General features: G+C 36.1%; 4 protein-coding genes across 11 annotated transcripts; 2 read left to right on the top strand and 2 right to left on the bottom strand.

Moving 5' to 3' along the window:
• Positions 1-32: 32 nt before the first annotated feature.
• Positions 33-2,041, top strand: LOC140836510 (scarecrow-like protein 23). Its single transcript, XM_073202070.1, has one exon. The coding sequence runs from the start codon at positions 349-351 to the stop codon at positions 1,684-1,686; it is 1,338 nt and encodes a 445-aa protein (XP_073058171.1). The 5' UTR covers positions 33-348; the 3' UTR covers positions 1,687-2,041.
• On the bottom strand, positions 1,899-6,384 carry LOC140836509 (uncharacterized). Its single transcript, XM_073202069.1, has 5 exons — positions 6,298-6,384; positions 5,479-5,611; positions 3,197-4,618; positions 2,893-3,099; positions 1,899-2,409 (listed from the first exon to the last, which is right to left on the bottom strand). The coding sequence occupies exons 2-5, from the start codon at positions 5,557-5,559 to the stop codon at positions 2,338-2,340; spliced, it is 1,782 nt and encodes a 593-aa protein (XP_073058170.1). The 5' UTR covers positions 5,560-5,611; positions 6,298-6,384; the 3' UTR covers positions 1,899-2,337.
• Positions 6,385-7,288: 904 nt separating this feature from the next.
• LOC140836511 (probable protein S-acyltransferase 19) lies at positions 7,289-13,923 on the bottom strand. Its single transcript, XM_073202071.1, has 9 exons — positions 13,436-13,923; positions 12,065-12,178; positions 10,717-11,127; positions 10,107-10,175; positions 9,925-9,996; positions 9,726-9,854; positions 9,342-9,422; positions 8,922-9,122; positions 7,289-8,637 (listed from the first exon to the last, which is right to left on the bottom strand). Exons 1-9 carry the CDS (start codon positions 13,478-13,480, stop codon positions 7,564-7,566), a joined length of 2,196 nt encoding a protein of 731 aa, XP_073058172.1. The 5' UTR covers positions 13,481-13,923; the 3' UTR covers positions 7,289-7,563.
• Positions 13,924-14,776: 853 nt separating this feature from the next.
• On the top strand, positions 14,777-20,213 carry LOC140836512 (protein FAR-RED ELONGATED HYPOCOTYL 3-like). 8 transcript variants are annotated; one of them, XM_073202074.1, is made up of 8 exons: positions 14,777-14,926; positions 16,583-18,762; positions 18,839-18,895; positions 19,235-19,303; positions 19,383-19,451; positions 19,547-19,615; positions 19,708-19,755; positions 19,842-20,213. In XM_073202074.1, the coding sequence occupies exons 2-8, from the start codon at positions 16,624-16,626 to the stop codon at positions 19,905-19,907; spliced, it is 2,517 nt and encodes an 838-aa protein (XP_073058175.1). In that variant the 5' UTR covers positions 14,777-14,926; positions 16,583-16,623; the 3' UTR covers positions 19,908-20,213. The 8 variants fall into 8 exon arrangements, with proteins under 8 accessions (XP_073058175.1, XP_073058181.1, XP_073058180.1 ...); XM_073202080.1 differs by having other exon boundaries at positions 19,851-20,213; XM_073202079.1 differs by having other exon boundaries at positions 19,389-19,451.
• The last annotated feature ends 2,102 nt before the right edge of the window (positions 20,214-22,315 follow it).

Consider the following 22,315-nt stretch of genomic DNA (forward strand, 5'->3'; position numbering starts at 1 on the left):
AAAAGGTTAGAATTTAGGAAATGGTGTTTTGGTTCCACCACATAGACTCGAGACTAGAAACAAAACTCCCTTTCAATGAATGTCCCACAATCCTCGATACCTCCAAGCAACACACAACCTCCCACCCTTTTCTCTCTAATATCGCCATTATTGATTCATAATCATCAAATTCCACAAGTAATAATTCTGAATCATCACGCTATCCAACTTCCAATTTCCCACAAGATGTACAAATTCCACTCGGCCAATCACTTGTCAATCTCTGCATAACTTTTCTTGTCATTTCTTGCTTGAATCCTTTCTTCCAAAGTACATATCCTTTTGATTCCTTTTCACTTTTCTCCGATCATGCTTCATAGTTTACTGCCAATCCTTCAGCACAATCCCAAAGCCTCCTCTTCCGCCATGACCTCTGCCGGGAAGCGTGCCGTTGACGTTGCTAGCCCTTCTGTTGCCGAGCCCAGCAAGCGCCATCGAACCCATCTCTCCCCAGTCGAGAAGGACTTGCAATCCGAGGAAGAGGGGGAGGATCAGCTGCAGGCTGTCGCTGCTGGAGCCTCCGCCCGGGAGGATGATGACTCGACCGGGCTCCGGCTCCTCGGGTTACTTCTGCAATGCGCCGAGTGTGTAGCCATGGATAACCTCGACGATGCCGGCCAGCTCCTGCCTGAAATAGCTGAGCTTTCTTCCCCCTTCGGCTCCTCCGCCCAAAGGGTCGGTGCGTACTTTGCTGACGCGCTTTCAGCGCGCATCATCAGCTCATATCTAAGCATCTACTCACCTTTCAGTCCTTTATGCAAAACCCATCACCAAAAACTCCTCAACGCGCTACAAATCTTTAACTCTGTCACCCCTTTAATCAAATTCTCACACTTCACAGCCAACCAAGCGATCCAGCAAGCATTGGACGGTGCTGATCATGTCCACATAATCGACCTGGACATCATGCAGGGCCTCCAATGGCCAGGATTGTTTCATATCCTCGCTTCCAAATCAAGAAAGGTCAAGTCTTTTAGAATCACGGGGTTTGGATCCTCAGCAGACTTACTCAAATCAACTGGTCAGCGTTTAGCTGAATTTGCTACTGCACTTAACATTCCTTTCGAGTTTCAGCCCATCGAAGGGAAGATTGGAAACATAAAAGATTTAAATCAATTAAATATCAAAGCGGGAGAAACCATTGTGGTGCATTGGATGCATCATTGCTTGTATGATGTATCAGGGAGTGACTTGGGAGCTTCAAGAATACTAACTATGTTGAGGCCGAAACTGATAACCATTGTTGAACAGGATTTGAGCCATGGGGGGAGTTTCTTGGGGCGGTTCGTGGAGGCGTTGCATTATTACTCAGCGTTATTTGATGCATTAGGGGACGGATTGGAGACAGAGAGTGTGGAAAGGCACACAGTAGAGCAGCAGCTATTTGGGTGTGAAATTCGGAACATTGTGGCTGTGGGTGGACCCAAGCGGACAGGGGAAGTGAAGGTGGAGAGGTGGGAAGATGAGTTGGTTCGAGGCGGATTTCGACCATTTTCCCTTGCAGGCAACCCTGCTGCTCAAGCCAACTTATTGCTTGGGATGTTTCCTTGGCAGGGGTATACATTGGTAGAAGAGGGTGGATGCCTGAAGTTGGGATGGAAAGATTTGCCATTGCTCACAGCCTCGGCTTGGCAGCCATGTGAATAGTCAATCGGATTTTCACAGTCCATGTGAGAAAGGAAATGGATCTCGATATTGATGTTGCTTGATTTTAATGATGGGATTATGGATGCAGAATCCCCAAGTTCTTTTTTAAGGTGGAACAGAGGATGGATTTAGATGTTCTTGCTTGAGAATTTGGAGTCTAGCCTCTACAATCACACTGAGATGGCGATACATTGTATTTGTTCATTCTGTTATATATATATATTTTATTCTTTGATGTCGGAATAAAGAAATGTGCCAACCTTCATAGAGATTAAATCATGGTTTCATGGGACTTATTCCAAGTCTATTTGTGAGATTTCACGTCCAATAATATGTAATTTTATTGTTTCTTTTAGCACTTGACCGACACCTTAGATACAAAAATCTCCTTTTTATTCACTTTACTAAACTCTCTCCGTGTACCCGATGTTTACAAAATCTGAAATTGGTTGACTCAGCATGATGATATCTCGTAAAAAGATATCTTAAATCTACAGATTTTGCTTGGCCAGAATTTATACTACCGTTGGTTTTTAAATTGTGATAGAATCTTCATCGATGTATTCACTCCAACCAAGTAATCAACTCCAATGCGAGAAAGCAGCCTCAAAAATTGCATTCTTGATAAGATAGTTCCTCAAAAGAAACAGATTATTTAATAAGAATGAATAGCATTTGAAATGAGAATAACCTTATTAAACACCGTGTGCTGCAGCTGGAGGCCTGTAGTCAGAACCAATTGCAAGTACATAAGCTTTTTAAGTTAGAGAAACATCCTCAGCATAAGATCAATACCCCAAAAATCAACCAAAGCATCTCAGAGATACCAAATTGATAATCGCATGATTCCACAAAGACCCAATTTATCTAGGAAAGCAAATAGATTCACCTTAAATGTTCCATTTTATCCAAAGAGAAAAAATGAAGTGCTAGATAAATATTAAGTTGGATGCTAAGCACTCCATAACCTATCCAAAACAATAATGATTCACAAAAAGAAAAAAATACCAACAAAACTTAGTTAGGTGCATAATTGAACTGCAAAAACAAATACAGTAGTAGCTAAACACAAACTAGATTACAGCATGAAAAAAACTTTTCGAACATGGTCCACATTTAGTACTTTTTCCCAAGAATAATTCCGATAACAACTGAAACCAAAGCCACGCCAAAAACTAACTTAAGTGTGGTCATCATTTGAGATACCTCAGTACCATGAATTGGTGTATTTGTTGATAATGCTCGAGTTGACATCTTGTTACCTTCACCCTCCATTCTAACCTTTGAGGCATATTTGTTTGATTTTTTTTCTTTCAAGTGTTCTTTGAGATGATCGATCACGGTATGTAGATCCTCATTGGAACTTTTACTTGTTTTGTGAAGTAAATTACTCTCTTCCAAAACGGCAGATATCTGCATGATTAAGATACTAGTATAAATTCATCAGAAAGTTGACAAAATCTAAAAAGATCTCACCATTTTGGAAAACAAGTCAACATAGAGTACTAACTTGAGACTGTAGCTTCTGGCCTTCAGAAGCAAACCTCTGTGTCAGCTCTTCTATTTCTTTTCCAGTGTTATTTTTTCCCTCAAGTGCAACAAGTTCGAGAGTTTTCAGTTTCTGTTCTAGTTCTTTGCTGTTCGCCATTGCTTGGGAAAAAAGATAATCAGTTTTGCAGAATTTCTCGTCTGACTGCCGCAATTTATCCTCAAGGTCATCGTAAAACTCTTTAATCTGAGCTATGCTACTGGCCTGATCAGTCACAGCATCTTCCAGTTCTACTTCTATATTAGATTTAGCTAGTTCTTCCTGCATGATTTTCATCTTTGTTTCATGGTTTTTCAAATGTTCTTCCAGCTGTTTTGCATAACTTTCCTTCTCCTTCAGCTTCAATTTAACATCTTCAAGATGGGATACCTTCTCTTGAAGGGATTCCTTCGTAGATGACATTAAATTATCAAATGATGAAATGTCTTCATTACCCTTTAATTCAGCAACACTTGCAAGTTCCAATTCTTGAGTCAATTCACAGATAAGAACTTCCTTTGAAGCTAGCGTCCGTTTCAAATCTTGCACCTGTGATTGTGAAATCTCCAATTCCCCTTGAACAGTAGAAAGTTCAGCAGAGGTCCTCTTCAGTATCTCTTCTACATTCTGATTTTCAGCAATACTTTCATACAAATTCTTCAGCTCATCTTGTAAGGTCACCATCTGATTTTGCATTTCTATTGCACTAAATTTTGCCAGCTCGAGCAACCTCTCTAACTCCAACGCTTTTTTCGTTTCTGATGCAGCAAACAAACTGCTTTGCTGGTGCAACTCCTCAAATCTCCCAGCTTCATCAACAGAAATTTGCAAATCTAACTTAAGATCTTCCATATCCTTTCTCGAGGTCCTCAGATCAAGACTGAGACAATCAAATGCTTCCTTCACATCTGTCAGTTCCTTGTTCTTCCTTTCTTGAGCTTTTAGCGCATCTTGCATAATTTTAAGCTCTAATTTGTGTCTCAACTCTGCTTTTGAGTTGTGCTCAAGCATTCTTTCACGCTCAAGGAAAATCTCTTCATGTTTATCTACACTTTCTTGATAACACTTATTTGACAGCAAGAGTTCCTTCTTCAGGTTCATGTTCTCAAATTCAGAATCCTTCAGTAAATCAGACATTGTCACCAAACCATCTTCTAGCTCCTTAACCTTTTCTTCTGATTCTAGCAACTCTCTAGTTGCCTCGGAATTCCAGTCAGCATGTTCAACAACAGTTGGTCTTTTGTCTGCAAAAGAGATTGTCTCGGCATTGTGGTTGCAATCCTTCACATCGAACAATTCCTTCTCTTTTTGTATGAATCCACCTTCCAGGGTAATGTCTTTTGCATCTTCCGCTTGTTTTTCTTCCTTCTCTGTTCTGTCAATCTCCGACTCTATTTTCTGAAACTTAAAATATCATGGAAGAAAAGGAACCTCGATTGAGCAAAAGTACAAACATTCTTGTGTAAAAAGTTACTTTATTTAAAGCATGGTCGAACAAACATCTTTGAGGACAGTACTAATTAATTTCTATCCTCTTGACAAGTTAAGTTTAGATATTTAAGTTAGCATCTGAGACTGAAAACAAGATTTGAGATTAAGTCTAGAGCCATCCCATGTATAAGATTTGGCATGCTTGACAAGGATATCATCAACATTACCATGATGGAGCTTTTCAAATGAACTACATAGATAAGTTATTATGTTCCTATAGAACAGAAATTGACAGGACATGAGAGTCTCCCTTAGGACAGTAAGTAATCAACGCCTTCTTAAAAAAAGAAAAAGAACACGGAGACATTAAGTAAATTAACTCCTTGTTAAAACAAGAAAAAGAACATAAAGACATTAATAAATTAACAGCTTTTTGAAACCAGAAAAAGAACATAAAGGCATTAGGTGCATCAACGCCTTTTTAGATCAAGGTAAAGAACAAAAGCAACGATCCATCTCATCTATTTTCACATCTTTTCATTCCATGCATACTAGTTGTTATTGTTTGCATATCAGCATTGTAATTGGGGAGAGCCATCAGTATTAGTCTAACATTTCGGAAAGTGAAAAGGGATATATATATATATATATATATATATATATATATATATATATGGAGAAAGAACGAGATTTTTTATTTGGGCACCTTCAGAGATCAAAGTGTTGACAAATTATTTATTTTATAAAATGTGATTAAAACAGGATTCACTAAAACTAATCACAACAAATATCTCTGGTAACCTTTGTTCACAACATCCAGACAAAAACTTGACCTTAGTGGGAGCTTCATTTCTCTCAACATCCTCAGCAACATTCACCATAGGTCTGAGACTTTTAAGAATCTCGTCCTCCATGACTGTATCTGATATAATTTCAATGAATAATGGTAAGATATATCTGATATTTCTACAGCATAAATATCATACCTATTTTCCAAAAAGCAAATGACACCGTTAGTAAAAACCACGACTGGTAATAGTATCATATAGAATTCCAAAAACAGCAAGACAAAGAAGAAACATGGATAACTAATGAGCTTTGAATGTTAAAATGCTATGATTAGATGTCATTATCCCTTTTGGAGAGTATGACTAACACAGTGGTGATATTTCGGCCAAGCAATGAAAAATGTGTATAAGCAGCAGTTCGACCCAAAAGATAAAAATAAAAATAAATCCATGGGTTTAAGCATAAGATTATGAACATGTTCTCACTATGATGACTTTACAGTTAGCTTTGTCTCTCTAAAATATAGCAAGAAACTCAAAACAAATCTCATGTCAAAAGACAGAAGAAATTGCCGTTTGATTTCATTTCTTCCCAGCCATAGCCTGGATACGCATATCAACTCATAAATTAGTAAGAATAACATTATCGAAACACATATGAATACAATATGAATCAAATCAATTAAACTTGAAGAAGCTTCAGTTTCTGGTGAAAAAATCGATGGTCAGAAAACAACTTCAGTTGATTTTACTTACACCAGATTAACCGATCAAAGCAAAGCAAAAATCATTGCTGCTATGCATGAAACGAAACATCATAATCGCATAAGCATATTCATACACGCTTGAAATCGAGTGAAATACATACTTGCCTGGATGGGAGATTCCGATTCAGTGAAGTGAAGTTTTGATGGAGAGAATATTAGCTGTGGAAAGCAGATGCCTGGTTTATTTAAAATTTGAAACTGTCTGAATAATTTTTTATTGTAAGTTTTAAAATATAAAGAATCATTAACATAATTATTAATTTTAAATAAATACACAAGTTAGCACTGAGATTTTATCGATTGATTTAATTTAGAGAAATATATTTAATTTTAGATTATATTATAAATAAATTTCAAATGAACTCATTTTGATATGTATTTTGAAATCAATCGTAATTATTATTACATTTCATAGAGAGAAGATTTGAAATTCACATGAGTTTTATCTTGAAATTGAAATTCATTATTCATACATAACTTTAAGTAACTTACAATTATTATTATTATTATTATTATTATTATTATTGTTGTTGTTGTTGTTATTATTTATTTAACAAATTGAATAAGAAATTTTTATACAGATAGAGAAAGGATATCAATTTTATTTATTCAAAACATATGAGTTAATCAATGCATTAAATCTATAAGAGTAAGTTTTACAATTAATACTTATAATTTTTCTAATAATTTTTCAATTTTTTTATACATGCGATTAATATAATTCAGTTTATATATTAAATAATATCATATAAATTCAAAAAAAAAATTGTTGACAATAATTCAAAAAAAAGGTAAAATAATATAATATTTCAAAATAAAATGACTTCTCAATTAAAAATGTTACATTTAAAGGCAAAAAAAAAAAAGAACAAGAAAATGATACTCAAAGATTAGTTTTAAAAAAACGACTACTTGCTATTTCTACCATATAAAATTATTATATCCAACTATTTTTGCAATTTTAACAAATTATTAATTTACAATATAAATATAAGTGATAAAGGTTACAAAAAAATATTTCTTATTATTTTTTTTTAAAAAAAAATCGCCTAAATTAGGATCAAGATCAATAATTTATCAAGCATCAATAATGAGTCATGAACATATATATCAGACATGCATATACACACAAGAAAAGAGAAGCAACGTCTACAGACGGTCTGCCTTGCACAAGTCATTCACTCCTTTTTAACGGATCTTCCTGGAAATAACGAGCCACCGGACGAGAAGGAACAGTCATCCCCCAAATGAACCACAAGCCTAATTGAAGTAAGTTCAGAAACACTTCTCTTACAAAGGTTTCATTCCAATCGGACGTGTTAAGTTATGCACCGGGGTAATTTTTTAGACAACCCGAGGTAAATTACTTGAGTCCTGATCCAGATGTGTTATAGTCAAAATCCCCAGGAATAAAGACAGGAAGCTGGTTTGAAACGGCATCTCTCTTATATCTAGGGGGTAAAGTCAATGGCAGTTTATCTTGGCCGTCTCTTGAGCTAGAAAGCCTTTCTGATTTCAGGCCATCGCGATTCGGAGCACTTAAAAGTGGACCACCGAAGAAGATAGATTCTCCTGTGTATGTTAGTTTCTCTGGCTGCAGGACTGATGGTTTTGCTGAATGAAGCAAAGGTTCTTGGGGTAGAACGGCAGGCTGCTTCTCACGATTAATAGATGCTGCATTGGCATGTGAAGATGGCTTTTTACGAGCTTCTAGAGCAGATACTGGGACAGATACATACCTTCCGGCTTCTTGATCCCAAACAACGGATGTTCTTTTTATGTCTCTGAGCAAGGACGATGCATGAGGAGCAGCAGAAATCAGTGAAGGGTCTGAAGTGCTACTCTTTTGTACAATCCTCCCATCCAATCCGGAGGTGTTGAGTGATGCTAAGCTACTTTTAACGGGGGCTGCTACTCGAGAAATTAGGGGCTGATCTGGGATAAGTCCAGGTACCGAGCTAGATGCTACAAAAGGGTTTGACCCATGAGCTTGCGGAAGAGGGCTTAACGTTACAGACTCATGGATGTGGCTTGGGCTGCTGAAACTGCTTACACTTTGAGTGCCAGTTTCATATTCATCCCTGCTACCTTGACTGGGAGCAAAATTGTTTCTCAAAGGAGAAAGTGTGAGTTCATTTCTGACATCCTTGTTTCCTCCTGTTTCAGTGCTCATACTGCTTCTAACGCTTACATTCTCGCTGGAACTTAGTTCAGAATCTGGCAATTGACGATTATCGACAGGTCGTAATATGGAAGAAGATGCCCTTGCCTTTGCAGCAGCTTTCACAGCCTCACTCGAATCTAGTTTAGCAAGCTTCCACGCACTGATGCGCACACCCTTTTTCTGTGCTTTGTTCCTCGCATCTCCAACCCCAGTTGCATCCGGATCAACAGTTGATGGAACCATACCAGGTCCTAGCTGCGGTGCAACTTCTTCCTGATATCCAAAATTTCAAAAATTGAATGAACTTTGGATTCGCCCATGAACATTCAATAAAGAGAATTCAAGATTGAAATAGCTTCTCCATTGCCAACAAGATTTAAGAAACCCCAACGCTTAGAAACTTTTTATAATTTAATTTCATCCCCTAAATAAAAGATTCTTCCTTCTGCTAATGAATCAAGGAAGATGGAATCAAATGTTTACCCCAAGCAAATAAACTTCATACAAGGTTCAAAATATGCAGCCATACAATTTAAACACCACAAAAAAATTTATACCTGGTAATCTACAAACACCCTAGGAGGAGTGCACCATGCCCCTTTATATTGCAGTCCCAAAGAGCTTCCACCGCTGAAACCAGTCGTAGCAGTTCCCGACGGAGAATAAAGAATATTTGGGGGCTCCTCATCCACAGACGCTCCCACAGGAGCCTCGCTCATGGCCCTCATTGCAACAACATATTCATAAGTTGTAATGCCCTAGTGTACGAAGACAAATGTTGACAAGTTCAGTCAACGACAAGTTATGATTATTCGAGAATGCAAACCATAATAGAAAATATCCTTTAGAGTTGCACATAAAAAACTTCATTAGAGCTCCAAAGTCCAAACAAACGAAGTCTGTAATGGTCGTTGGCAGCTTTAGTAGTTACTTGTGAAAATGAAAAATACAGAGAAAAATAAGACACTGGTGCTGACCTTTCTCACAAGTATCATATGGAAAAAGAAAAGTTCCCCCAAGGGTACACAGGCCAGTAAAGAGAGCGCTGTACACACAGCCTGCAGCATAACATGCACACCATGATATGAATACTCGTTAGCTTTATTTGGATCGAAGGATAAGACTATGAATTCATATCAATACTGGTCAACTATCACTTCATTGCAGAAAAACAATCAATTTCATTATCTTAAGCCACAATAACATCATGATTTTCATTTTGATACATGCTGTGCATTGAGTTCAAAATAAAGAAACAAAAACTGAGGATTCACATGTTTCAAACACCCGTCAATTCAAAGAAAACAAGGTTAATCACCAAACACTAGAGCTCCCATAAGCCCCATTGAGAATAGCATTACCACTACAGTTGCAAATGGGGCACGAGAGAAACCATTTCCAAGCCTATCGATTATTTCCGTCTCCATGTGCTTCTTCTTCACAAAGCAACGAACTAGAACAGCAATCCCGACTAAAACTTCAAGAGCAAGCTGGAAAGAGAGTGAAATTAGTCATCTAAAACCTTCCTGTCACGAAGCAGATAGTTTCGCACTAACTTACCCAAACGAGGCTGATGGCCATTAGTGAAATAAAGGTAATATAATTTTTCCGCCCAACACAGTTATTGAGCCACTGCAATATCAATTAATGATGTTAACTTCCTCAACAGAGATACAACTATAAACATCTTGCATCAAAATTCCATTAAATGCATCAAGAAGAATCTGTGTCAAGGACCATACCCGACAATGGTGATCAAATCCATCCACACACTTGTCGCAACTTCTACAATGTTTACTGAACCTGCGAACCTATGGAGACATACATGCAGCAGTCACCGCATGTAAAAGTGATAGGACACAGAGAAAGCATAACATAAAACAGAAGCCTGATAATCAACAGCAACATCAACAGATACGGCTAAAAAGATAGCTATACTTCAAGAATAAGAATCATAAAGAACAAAATGTAAACAATTCTCTTTATCATTATAATTCCTACAATAACATTGTAAAAAAACACATAACGATGATTTTTCCAAGGTTTTCATCATATACATAAAAAAAAAGGAACTGCCAGTTTTCCTAGATGTGACAAATGTTCCAAGTGATCTTGCCTTGCAGAGGTGATAAAGTTAAAAGCATATAATAAGTTATCCCCCAAATTCCTTACAGCGAACATGTTTACAACTATGGAGCATATTTCTCTTTTGTTTTGTAATGGGTAGTCAACATATAGCATCTCATTTTACTGTTGCCAGCATATAACATCTCAATTCACTGTTGTCCACATATAGCATCTCCATTTACAGTCGCAACATAAAGCATGTAGAACTATGAAACAATTACCCACCTCAGCATTGCACAACGTGCAAAACAAGGCATCTTCACCTGCATCTTCCTGATCGGCCACCTCATGAGGTTTCCGGCAATCCTCGTGAACAAAGATTGCACAAAAAAGTCCCCCAAAAATATTGCATAACGACCTACTCCTTGGTGAGATAACTTGACCAATGTTTTTCGCGGATTCAACCGAACCTTTTCTGCTTGAGTTAGCACCTCCAAAGGAACTTCGTGAAGCTGAAGATGCAGAAGAATGTGTACCATCGCTAACTTTATCAAACTTTCTGTTCTGGCCAAATGCAGTTGATTCATGATTTTCATTTGTGTTGTTCATTAACTCGGGTTCAAATTTAGACATGATACCAGGGTCTGCTGGGTTAATTGCAGTGCTTCGAACATAGAGGATGAAAACCGACAAAGCCTGCATTTGGTGGAATCACTGGATTTAAACATATTTTTTATATGCAATTAAGAGAGTCGTGAAGTCTTGATATAAAATGTCGACTGTCATGTGAACAGTGCATAAATTGAGAAACAGTAAATAGAAATGTGAAACGAGTGTTAGAAACACTAAAAATATCAATATAAGGAAAAAAGCTTCGAGAAAATTTGAGAAAAATGTCAATCCAGCCATCCTTAAAACAAATATAAATTTATGCCAGGACATTATGTGTCACGAGCTTACTAAATGCCCAATTCCATCCAAAATAATAGCAATAGAATGTTCATCAAGAAAAACGCTAGGTTGTCGAGACTGGGCCCAGAGTCATCCACTAAGTCCTCTGACGGTAAATTCCTTGCCCATGATTTCTAATTATCAATGCCATCCCATTCAGTTCCGAGGATCGTTTATTACAAGTTAATTCTGTATTTTTTTTACTTAGACAATACTTCGTATTTGTACATGATTCGATGTCAAAAATTAATCATCGGTGGGCATTCCTTCTTTGTACGCTTATTTCCATTATCTTCAAGGTAAAAAGGTTGATGATTGATATCACCAAGTTACCATATCATCCAATAGGCGGAAAAGTTTGGAGTTCAAATTCAATTAAGGTCCCTTTTCAATATGATTTAGGTCCCAATATTTCTACTCCATTGCTTACAACATTTGCTTTCAGAAATTAAAAAGGAACCTAGCGGTAATGACTTCATTATCAATTAAACTATTTGAGAATCCAAAATTCCGGTTAAAGGGGCATTTGTCATTACTGAATTTGCCATTGAATATTTTATTCTCATATTTGCTGTGTACTGTAACGAAGTTCTGTATAAATTGACATCGATAGTGGCACCTGTTTTGGTTGGCAACAAACAATATATGATTGGCATGCATAAGCCATATCTGCAATACGTACCGCAGGGGAATACACAGCAATGAGAACATACTCCCATATTTGGCCACCAAGGAAAGGAGCAAAGAAAGCATAAAACGCCACCACTAACAAGAAAAACACAGTAATAGCGACCACCTGTTAAAAATAGAATTCAAGTGTTCCTCTATGAGCTGGCATATATAAACATATGAAGAAGTCAGATTTTATAGAAACCAAACTCTTGTTAGTACAAACAATGTAACATGAAAGCGTAGGAACAAGTCAGACAAAGGTCAGGTGACACAAAATACAACTCCCTCAAAAACAATTACCTTAAAAATCACATATCGATATACTCAAAAGCACAAAGTAAAACCACATGGCCTACACTAGAAGAGATGAGGATTATGTAATGGTTAATAATTTCTTTTAAGTTTTAATTATTAAATATCAAGTGATACAAAGCACCTATAAATTCAAATGCAGACAAGCCTATGTCGTCTCTTAAAGGTCTCCAGTTACGAAGCTGAATCAAATTAGTGGGATTATTAACCAGCTCAACCTTTACCACGCATATTCAAAACACATAACAACTTTGGTAAGAAATGAACTCAAGTGCGGGTTGAAATAACAAACAAGCTTTCGAGTTGTTCATATTATCCTTCAAACTGATTTTGACTGTACTCTCTTCTCAGTCAATCAGGACAACATTTGGTAAATTTAACACTTCATTTCGTTAGTATTATTCGGTTGAGCTTGAACTAAAAGACATTCGTGACTCAAAAAAGGTCCAAGCTTGTTATGCTACAAAATCGACGATAGAGCAAGTTTAACACAACCTAAGCTCCTGCAACCTTCAGAAGATATTTTGACCTTGAGCACCAAAGGATGAACTCATGTATCCTGGAAACTCCTATTTTAATATACAGTATCCAAATGTTGTCACAAATATGAAAGCACGAGAGAAAGCAGCCTACTTCTTATACTCTACTTAACTTCAGAAATACCAAAAGCAGTCTCGCAAAATCCACATAAGCCTGTAGTTTTCAGGTAGAACAGAGATAATACAACTAACATATCTGTAAATTTACCATTACGAAATCATAATGCTGCAACCCATGACAGTCATTCAACAAGCTAAAAGCAAATAGTCAAGCAAAAACTCAATTTATTACGGACCCACGCCACAGAGCAATAAAAAAGATAGGAAAAAACACAGATGTTAACCCGAATTCATGGCTGAAACCATTAAAAATCCCTCAGAAATCAAAATCCCGCGAATTTCCTCAAATTTAAATCATAACCTCCATCAATTGCGCACCAACTCAATGGTGTAACAACAAAACAAATAAAAATCTCCATAGAAAAAAAAAATTAATGATGGGCAGCGCGAGAAATAAGCTGAAACAGAACCTGCAAGGTGTGCGCTGGTAACTGCCACCCATGTTTTCTCACCATTACTTTATACTCCACCCTAAAATCCTCAATTCCTCCCCAGCATCCTTTCACAATACCAACGCACCACACTGCCCTCCAACGTGCGTGTTGGTTTCTCCACCTTTTTCCTCTGTCCAATCCTGAAAACTAACTTTACTAAATGGGGTTTTGCTAAAAGAAGTAAAATACAAAGTTACACGATGTAACGTAAATAGCCACCCAGGAAAAAATATTTTTTAACAGAAAGACTTCTCCTTTTTTCCCAAGAATCAGAGTAGTTCATAAATTTCATTAACTGCTGAGAGGAAAAGAAAGAGACGTCAGAGTTAATTCGTTTGCTTGCGTTGAAGTTGGGAGAAAAGATGGCACAAAGCGCTAGCAGAGAAAGCGACGGCCGGGAGTTGAGGGCGGTGCGCGCGCGCCCGGTGTTCTTTAGCGAGTGCAGTTCACCTTACATGCTTGATAAAAATATTTACACAAATAAAAATTAATTATAATTCCTTAAAAATAGATGTAATTTTAATTCAAAAAAAAAATCATTATATAAAATTATATAATTAAATAATATTGAATCAATGTCCTCAGCATTCTTATTTCTATTTTTAAGAGGAAATTATACCAATGAGCCTATTTGTGTTTTATTTTTAATTCATTTATATCAACTCTTGAAGTATAATCTCTTGAAATTTTTATATTTTATCTTGTTTCAAATAGTTATATACAATAAAATTATTATGAAATAGTTTTTTTCATTATTATTTTGATATATATTATATATTATTAAAAGAGTACGTATTTTACGAGATTGTCTCATGGTTTCACAAAACTCTTGTGAAATCATCTTGTGAGTCAATTTGTGAAACATATTTCCGACTTGCTCAACTCATGAAAATGAGTATGTATCTTGTGTGAGATGGTTTCAGGAATCTTTATACGTAAGACGGGTAAAAACTCTGTCAATATTCACAAAAAAATAATATTTTTTCGTTGATGACTTAAATAAGATATAAGTCTCACAAAATATGACCTGTGAGACAATTTCAAACAAGTTTTTGCCAAAGAAAAATATCATTATTTATATCAAAAATATTATTTCTTATGATAATTATTGGTCGGATCAACTCATTCTACTAATAAAAATATATGAGACGAGAGCTATTCTCATCCTTAATTTATTATAAAGTTAAAGGTTTTAAATTATTCTCTCGTGTATATTTATGAATATTCTCCAATAATAATAAGATAATAATTTAAAATTTTACTTACAATAATTGTAGTTAATAATAATTATTAACTCTTTTGACAGGGAGTCACGCGCGAGGTAAAAATCGTCGAAGCCATTGAAATATCGAAAACCCTAAAGAGTCCCATCGATTTGGGGGAAGAGCAGTCATCCACTCGCCCAAACCCTCGCGTGGATTTGCAGATCTGGAGATCGAAAAATTTTACAGAAAAATAAAATTACAGGTATGACCATCCTCCTGCCAGCCCCGTCCTTTTAGCCCTTTCGTTTGTTTCAACTATAATTTTTCGCCATTGCCTTAGCTAAGTCACCGAATTCTGCCGTTTTGGAGTCGTAGTTTTCTCTACGTTAGTGTTGTTGTATCACTGGACGTTTTGGGATTCAATATTTTATCAATTTTCGATAGCTGCGATTCTAATTGTCAGCTATCTAACAGGAGTCTGTTTAAAATTACTATCTATGTTTGATGGTGGGTAAAGGGACCGGAAAAGGTTCCTTTTGAACTTCGTGTGGAAAGCTGTAGTTTTGAACTTTATGTTTTGATACACTATAGTTGTCGTGGAATGCTTGGCTGGACAATGCCATAATGGGTTTTTGTATTTCCAGAAAGGTTGCCACTTTTGCGTTTTCTGCTTTGGATCAATTCCGTTAAGAAAGGTCAGCTACAGTGGACGATTCTGGTTTGAATTATTTTTAGTTTGAAAAAGATTGGTGACTTCTGTTACTGAAGTTAGAAGCCATCATAATTTAGTTAGCTATGAGCACAAATGGTGTTGTTACTTTTGTGTCTGGAGTCCTATTTAACGAAATATTGATTGGGAAAATGAAAATGGTTAGCCATGCCATGCATGAGAAGTTTGAGATTGGTAAATGCACATGAATATATTCTGCGGATGAGTCACAGTGCGATATGAGCGGTAGGTGAGGGGAACATACCAGAGATTTATAGGAAAGAAGATTGTGATTTCCCCCCTTAGCTGATGGCATTTCTTTTATGGAATGGAGAGAGAGGTCAGTAACTGGTAATTATGGGAGCTAATGACAGTCTTCATGACAAATGTTTTCTGCCTGTCCCCCATTCTCGTTATCCCATTTAGGCCTCCCTGATAGATAAAGGGTTTATATAGTATACACCATGGCAGTGACAGTCTTCATAGCAAATGTTTGCTGCCTATACCTAGTTCTTCTGGTCCCATATAGGCCTCCATGATAGATGAATGAGATTTAATAGTACAACTCCAAAAGGTCTTCTTTTGTTTTTGTAAAGCCCATTTGTTGGAGAAATAAGAGGATCTGAATGTGCTGTAAAAACTGGATAGTATATGAGATTGCAGTTAAATACATGGCGTCTATATGTTCTTTGGCACTGAAACTGAGGCTATCCAGCATATCATATGTTTTATTTCGCGTATGCTAGAAAATCATCGGCTTCTATTAGTTTTGTGTGACACACGAGTAATCTATAGGGTTGGAGTTCTAGTTTGGTGAAAATTCCAATATTTGGGTATTAAATCAGACAGGAAATATGATATATACTCATTTTGTGTTTACATGGTCAAAGTTTACTAGTCCAATTATCAACTGCAATAATTGATTTTTGTCATGCGAGTTTTTGGAGGATACATTGTTTTTCTAGTGAATCTTGAGATTTTCCAGTGCTTCGATGTAGAAGTAATTATTAAATTTTCAAGTCTTTTGTACTATTCCTCCAGAAGCATGATTCATTGTCTTATGCGATGTTCTAGAGTATTTTGATAATTGGAAATTGAACCCAGCTCTCTTCACATTTGTTGCATTTGTTGAAAAGTTGATAACACTTGAGTGCATACTTTTTATTTTTGTTGAATATGTCGCTGAAATGACCTTTTTTTTTTCTCTAGGTGGCTACAGGAAAACTTGAACTATAAGGAAACAGGTTGTCATGGATATAGATCTTAGGTTACCTTCTGGAGAAACTGATAGAGAAGAGCACAGTGGAATTGTTAATATGCTAGATGGAGATGAGAAACCCCTCAATTTAGATGGTGTTGGTGGAAGTATGGTGGATGTTGAGGAAAAGTTGCATATTAAAGATGGGGAGATTGAAATAGATTTTAAAGATTTGACAATTCTTGAGCCTCTACCTGGTATGGAATTTGGTTCACATGGAGATGCGTATGCTTTCTATCAGGAATATTCTAGGTCTGTGGGATTCAATACCGCAATTCAGAATAGTCGCCGTTCAAAGACATCAAGGGAATTCATTGATGCAAAATTTGCATGCTCTAGATATGGAACTAAGCGTGAATATGAGAAATCTTTAAACCGACCACGCAGTAGACAAGGAAGCAAGCAGGACCCAGAGATTGCCACAGGTAGGCGAGCATGTGCAAAGACAGATTGCAAGGCAAGCATGCATGTTAAGAGAAGGCAAGATGGAAAATGGATAATACATAGATTCGAGAAAGAGCACAACCACGAATTATTACCGGCCCAAGCTGTAAGCGAACAAACTAGAAGGATGTATGCTGCAATGGCTAGGCAGTTTGCTGAATATAAAAGTGCAGTTGGCCTCAAACATGACTCCAGAAGCTCATTTGAGAAGAATAGGAACATGACAATGGATGCAGAAGAGGTGAACATTATGCTTGAGTTTTTTATCCAGATGCAGTGTCAGAATTCCAACTTCTTTTATGCAGTAGAAGTTGGTGAAGACCAACGCCTGAAGAGTATGTTGTGGGTTGATGCTAAAAGCAGGCATGATTACGTCTATTTTAGTGACGTTGTGTCTTTTGATACAAGCTACGTCAGAAGCAAGTATAAAATGCCTCTGATTCTGTTTGTTGGGGTCAATCAGTACTATCAGTTCATGCTTCTTGGATGTGCTTTGATATCAGATGAAACCGCAGCCACATTTACATGGGTCATGCAAACATGGTTGAAAGCAATGGGTGGTCAAGTTCCAAAAATAGTTATTACAGATCAAGATAAGGTTTTGAAGTCGGTAGTTTCCGAGATATTCACTTCGACTCTCCATGTTTTTTGTTTGTGGAACATAATGGGAAAGGTTTCCGAGATCCTGAATCATGTACTTAAACAGAATGAAAATTTTACATCTAAATTTGAAAAGTGCATTTATAGATCAGTGACAGATGAGGAGTTTGAGAAGAGGTGGTATAAATTGGTGGACAGGTTTGGGCTAAAAGAAAATGAACTGTTCCAGTCATTATTTGAAGACCGTAAAAAATGGGTGACAAGCCTTTTGAAAGATGGAATATTAGCTGGTATGTCCGCTGTTCAACGATCAGAGAGCGTGAACTCTTTCTTTGACAAGTATGTGCATAAGAAGACGACTGTGCTAGAGTTTGTGAAACAATATGAATCAATTCTACAAGATAGATATGAAGAGGAAGCAAAGGCATATTCGGATACGTGGAACAAACAACCAGCTTTGAAGTCTCCGTCACCATTTGAGAAGCAGATGGCTGGGGTGTATACCCATGCAGTGTTTAAAAAGTTTCAAGTTGAGGTATTGGGTGCTGTAGCATGTGCCCCCAAGAAAGAGGAAAAGGTTGATGCCACCATTAAATTTAAAGTTCAAGATTTTGAAAGGAATCAAGAATTTGCCGTCACTTTGAATGAAATGAGATCAGAAATATCGTGCATATGCCACTTGTTTGAATTCAAAGGTTTTCTTTGTAGACATGCAATGATTGTCCTTCAAATTTGTGGAATTTCTGCTATTCCTTCCCAATATATTTTGAAACGGTGGACTAAGGATGCCAGGAGTGGATATTTAACTGGAGATTCATCTGAACAGATTCAGTCAAGGGTGCAGCGGTATAATGAACTTTATGAGCGAGCTGTAAAATTAGGTGAAGAAGCATCATTATCACAAGAGAGTTATAATATGACTGTACGTGCACTTGATGGTGTTTTTGAGAATTGTTTGAATGTTAACAACTCAGATAAGAATTTAGTAGAAACTGGAGCATCCGCCTCACCAGGTCTTCTCTGCATTGAAGAAGACTTTAAAGGGAGCAAGACAAATAAGAGGAAAAATGCTACCAAGAAAAGGAAGGTTGTTGTAATAAGTTATCTGTTCTATTTTTTTTTATGTTCCATCGTGTTTAAAGGCTGTATTACCTGTATTCCAGTTACATGTGGAGCCAGATATTACGACAGTTGGGACGCCGGAAAGCTTACAACAAATGGTATCTCATTTTGAATTTCTTTGCCTCTAAGTTGTACAGGATTTCGAATCTGGATGAGTTGTGAATTTCAACCTAAAGGAAGCTTGGCTGAATAATTATTAATTCAAAATAGAAATGCACGTCAAATTTACGAAACCATGGCATAGAGTGTAGCACAAAGTAGGGATAAAATTTTTGGAGTTCTTGTAGGCCATGAATACTCGGCTGTTTCACTTTATGTATGAATTAGAAAGTGCATTTTGAAACTACTATCTTGACAGTAATGATAGGTTTTGCGGTTTCCTCCAACCTTCGTTTTTTTTGTTTATTCTTGATGCATTGTTTCTTTTCTATGTCAAGGAGAAATTGAGTTCTCGACCAGTCAATCTTGATGGATTTTTTGGACACCAACCAGGGGTGCAAGGAATGGTAGGCATTTTCGTCAAGTTGATGACACGAATTGATCTTCGCAAGCACTATTCCTAACTGCCTTGAATTGTTTTGGAAGGTACAGTTGAACCTAATGGCTCCTTCACGTGATAATTACTATGGGAACCAACAGACCATTCAGGGACTGGTATGTCATTTATTTGCCTGTAAAATGAGAAGTAAGTTATGGTATTATGATAATTTGTTTGGGATAATTAATTTCTGTTTCAACTTCGTTTGAAGGGCCAGTTGAATTCTATAGCACCTGCCCATGATGGTTATTATGGAACTCATCCTACCATGCATGGATTGGTACTTAATTATCCTACGTATATTTTTTTTAATATTTTCTTGACGGATAGCATCTAATACATAACAAAATTACCATGGATGTCTTTCTTCAGGGACAAATGGATTTTTTCCGCACTCCAAATTTCAACTATGGTCTTCGGGTTAGTCTTTCTAGTATCCAGATGGCAAAAGTTAACAAATCTCTCATATCACCTCATCAATCTGTGGTTCGATAATTCATATATAGCCTTTGCAGGAGGAACCCAACGTAAGATCTGCCCAGTTGCATGATGACGCCCAAAGACATGCTTAGTCATCTTCTTCACGGCTAAACGAAGCGTTCAAGTCTCCTAATGAACTGTATAATGGGGCAGCAGTGTCTGGAGTGGTGGCACAAAATCCGGATGACAGTTTCATGTTGTGAAGTGTGTTGTAGCTTATGCATCAGTGGCCGATTTTACATAAGTAGGATGATTGAATCTGAAAATGGCGGATTCTTTTAGCTGTTATCATGATATAGTTGTATCCTACCGCAGTTGTGAACCATTAAATATTTGTAAATTATGCAATAAAAAGAAGGCTCGGAGACAAGTTTAGGCTCGGAGTTCCTGTTGTGCTATATTACAAGCAAATTTCTGAAGTCATTTCTCGGGTTTTTTTTTAAAATATAATATTTTTAAAAGTTATTTATTAAAATATAGCAGATTTAAAAGTTTTACAAAAATATAGTAATCCGGAGGTTGGATTTCCGGATTCAGAATCCGCAGCAGTTTGACACGGATTCTCCGTCGGCGACGGTTTAACCAAAACCGTCGCTAATAGCGACGGTATTCAAACACCGTCGCAATTTGCGACGGTTTGACAACAACCGTCGTTAAGACAAGGATTTTTTCTCATGCCTATAAATTGCATCGAGTATTTGGCGAATTCATTCCATCCTTCAGCTCAACTTTTCTGTTTCGACACTCTTTTTGAGCAGTATTTTTTCTTCGGTCCGTGTCTTTTTTTTATATATATAACAATTCAGTGATTCTCTTTCCCTTATAAATTGCGTCGATCGTGTGCTTAACGGAATTCTTAATTTGATTTGATAGTTTTCTGTCGCATATCAGAATTTGAGGGAATTGCGCCGACTCTCAATAATTCAGAATTTGATTTTTGAGAATTGTGTTGAGTATCAGAATTTCGGAGAATTGCACCAAGACTAATTCGAATTTCTGTTTTTTCTTTCTACATTTAATTGTTTTTTGTATATTATTTCTGATAATGTTTATAATTTATTGCAGATGTTAAACTCCGGTAGCTGATATAATTACAAATTTCATATTATCACATTTGAAAAAGTAATTTTAATAATTTGTTATATTTTAATTATACTAGTTACTCGGCACACGCGATGCGTGTGTGTACAATCTTTTTTATCATTATCGATGGACTAAAGTGAAATTTGACAAATTATGGAGAGACTAAATTGATATTTGAATTGTTGAAATAAAAAAAATATAAATAAAAGTGTGTGTTGAAATAAAAAAAAATAAAAAACAAAAGTGTAATATTAATATCACATAAGGGGTAAAATTGGAAGAAAAGTTGGTGTCCTCTCTAGGTAGTTACTATCAATGCCTCACACTTAATAGATAGTATAGATTATTTATGTTGTATTACTGGAATTATAAATTTTTCAGTTACATTATACTATTATTATAATTTTATTTTATTTTTTATTTTTTATATTAATATAATATTAATTTTGTAATTTTGATTAAATATGTGTACGGCCAATGTCTTTGTAATATATTATTATGTGAAATAAATTATAACTTTGTGATTGTGATTGAATAAAATTCTTTGATTCATCAATTTTATTATTATTGAATTAATATTGTTTTATAATTTTTGTTTTTGTAATAAAGCTTAACTTTGACAGGTTATTTCATACAAGTAAAATATAGCAGATTTTAAATTTAATATATTATTGTTATGGAATTAAATTTATATGTGAAATATCGTTATTTTATTTTTTGAGAAATTAAAATATATTTTGAGCTGAAGGATGAGATAAATTGATATGCGACAGAAAACTATCAAATCAAATTAAGAATTCCGTTAAGCACACGATCGACGCAATTTATAAGGGAAAGAGAATCACTGAATTGTTATATATAAAAATAAAAAAAGACACGGACCGAAGAAAAAATACTGCTAAAGAAGAGTGTCGAAACAAAAAAGTTGAGCTGAAGGATGGAATGAATTCGTCAAATACTCGATGCAATTTATAGGAATGAGAATGAGAGTAGTAAGAAAATCCTTGCCTTAGCGACGGTTGTTGTTCAAACCGTCGCAATTTGCGACGGTTTTTGAAATACCGTCGCTATTAGCGACGGTTTTGGTTAAACCGTCGCCGACGGAGAATCCGTGTCAGGCTGCTGCGGATTCTGAATCCGGAAATCCATCCTCCGGATTACTATATTTTTATAAAACTTTTAAATCTGCTATATTTTAATAAATAACTTTTAAAAATATTATATTTTTAAAAAAAACCCTCATTTCTCACCCCTTTGTCCTTCTAAATTATCACTCATATTTGAATACTCCATTTTAATATAACATCTCTCTATTTGATTTATTTAAAACTTTTATAGATTGTTCAAATTATCCATTGTTCGAACGTTTTTTGCACTGGAAATTCCTTAACAAAATTAATCATTTACATTTGAATGA

Source organism: Primulina eburnea, chromosome 7 (genome assembly GCF_022965805.1).
Source record: "Primulina eburnea isolate SZY01 chromosome 7, ASM2296580v1, whole genome shotgun sequence".
NCBI lineage: Eukaryota > Viridiplantae > Streptophyta > Magnoliopsida > Lamiales > Gesneriaceae > Primulina > Primulina eburnea.

Excerpts from the sequence above, each read along its gene's own strand:
- LOC140836511 (XM_073202071.1), bottom strand. The coding sequence starts at position 13,480 with ATGGTGAGAAAACATGGGTGGCAGTTACCAGCGCACACCTTGCAG. Across the intron at positions 9,423-9,725 it reads CCCCATTTGCAACTGTAGTG|GCTGTGTGTACAGCGCTCTC; the intron begins GTAATGCTATTC and ends GTTATGCTGCAG. Across the intron at positions 9,123-9,341 it reads ATATGATACTTGTGAGAAAG|GGCATTACAACTTATGAATA; the intron begins GTCAGCACCAGT and ends TTCGTACACTAG.
- LOC140836510 (XM_073202070.1), top strand. The coding sequence starts at position 349 with ATGCTTCATAGTTTACTGCCAATCCTTCAGCACAATCCCAAAGCCTCC.
- LOC140836509 (XM_073202069.1), bottom strand. The coding sequence starts at position 5,559 with ATGGAGGACGAGATTCTTAAAAGTCTCAGACCTATGGTGAATGTTGCT. Across the intron at positions 4,619-5,478 it reads GAAATGAAGCTCCCACTAAG|TTTCAGAAAATAGAGTCGGA; the intron begins GTCAAGTTTTTG and ends TGATATTTTAAG. Across the intron at positions 2,410-2,892 it reads CACCAATTCATGGTACTGAG|GCCTCCAGCTGCAGCACACG; the intron begins GTATCTCAAATG and ends TTCTGACTACAG.
- LOC140836512 (XM_073202074.1), top strand. The coding sequence starts at position 16,624 with ATGGATATAGATCTTAGGTTACCTTCTGGAGAAACTGATAGAGAAGAG. Across the intron at positions 18,763-18,838 it reads ATGCTACCAAGAAAAGGAAG|TTACATGTGGAGCCAGATAT; the intron begins GTTGTTGTAATA and ends CCTGTATTCCAG. Across the intron at positions 19,304-19,382 it reads AACCAGGGGTGCAAGGAATG|GTACAGTTGAACCTAATGGC; the intron begins GTAGGCATTTTC and ends TTGTTTTGGAAG.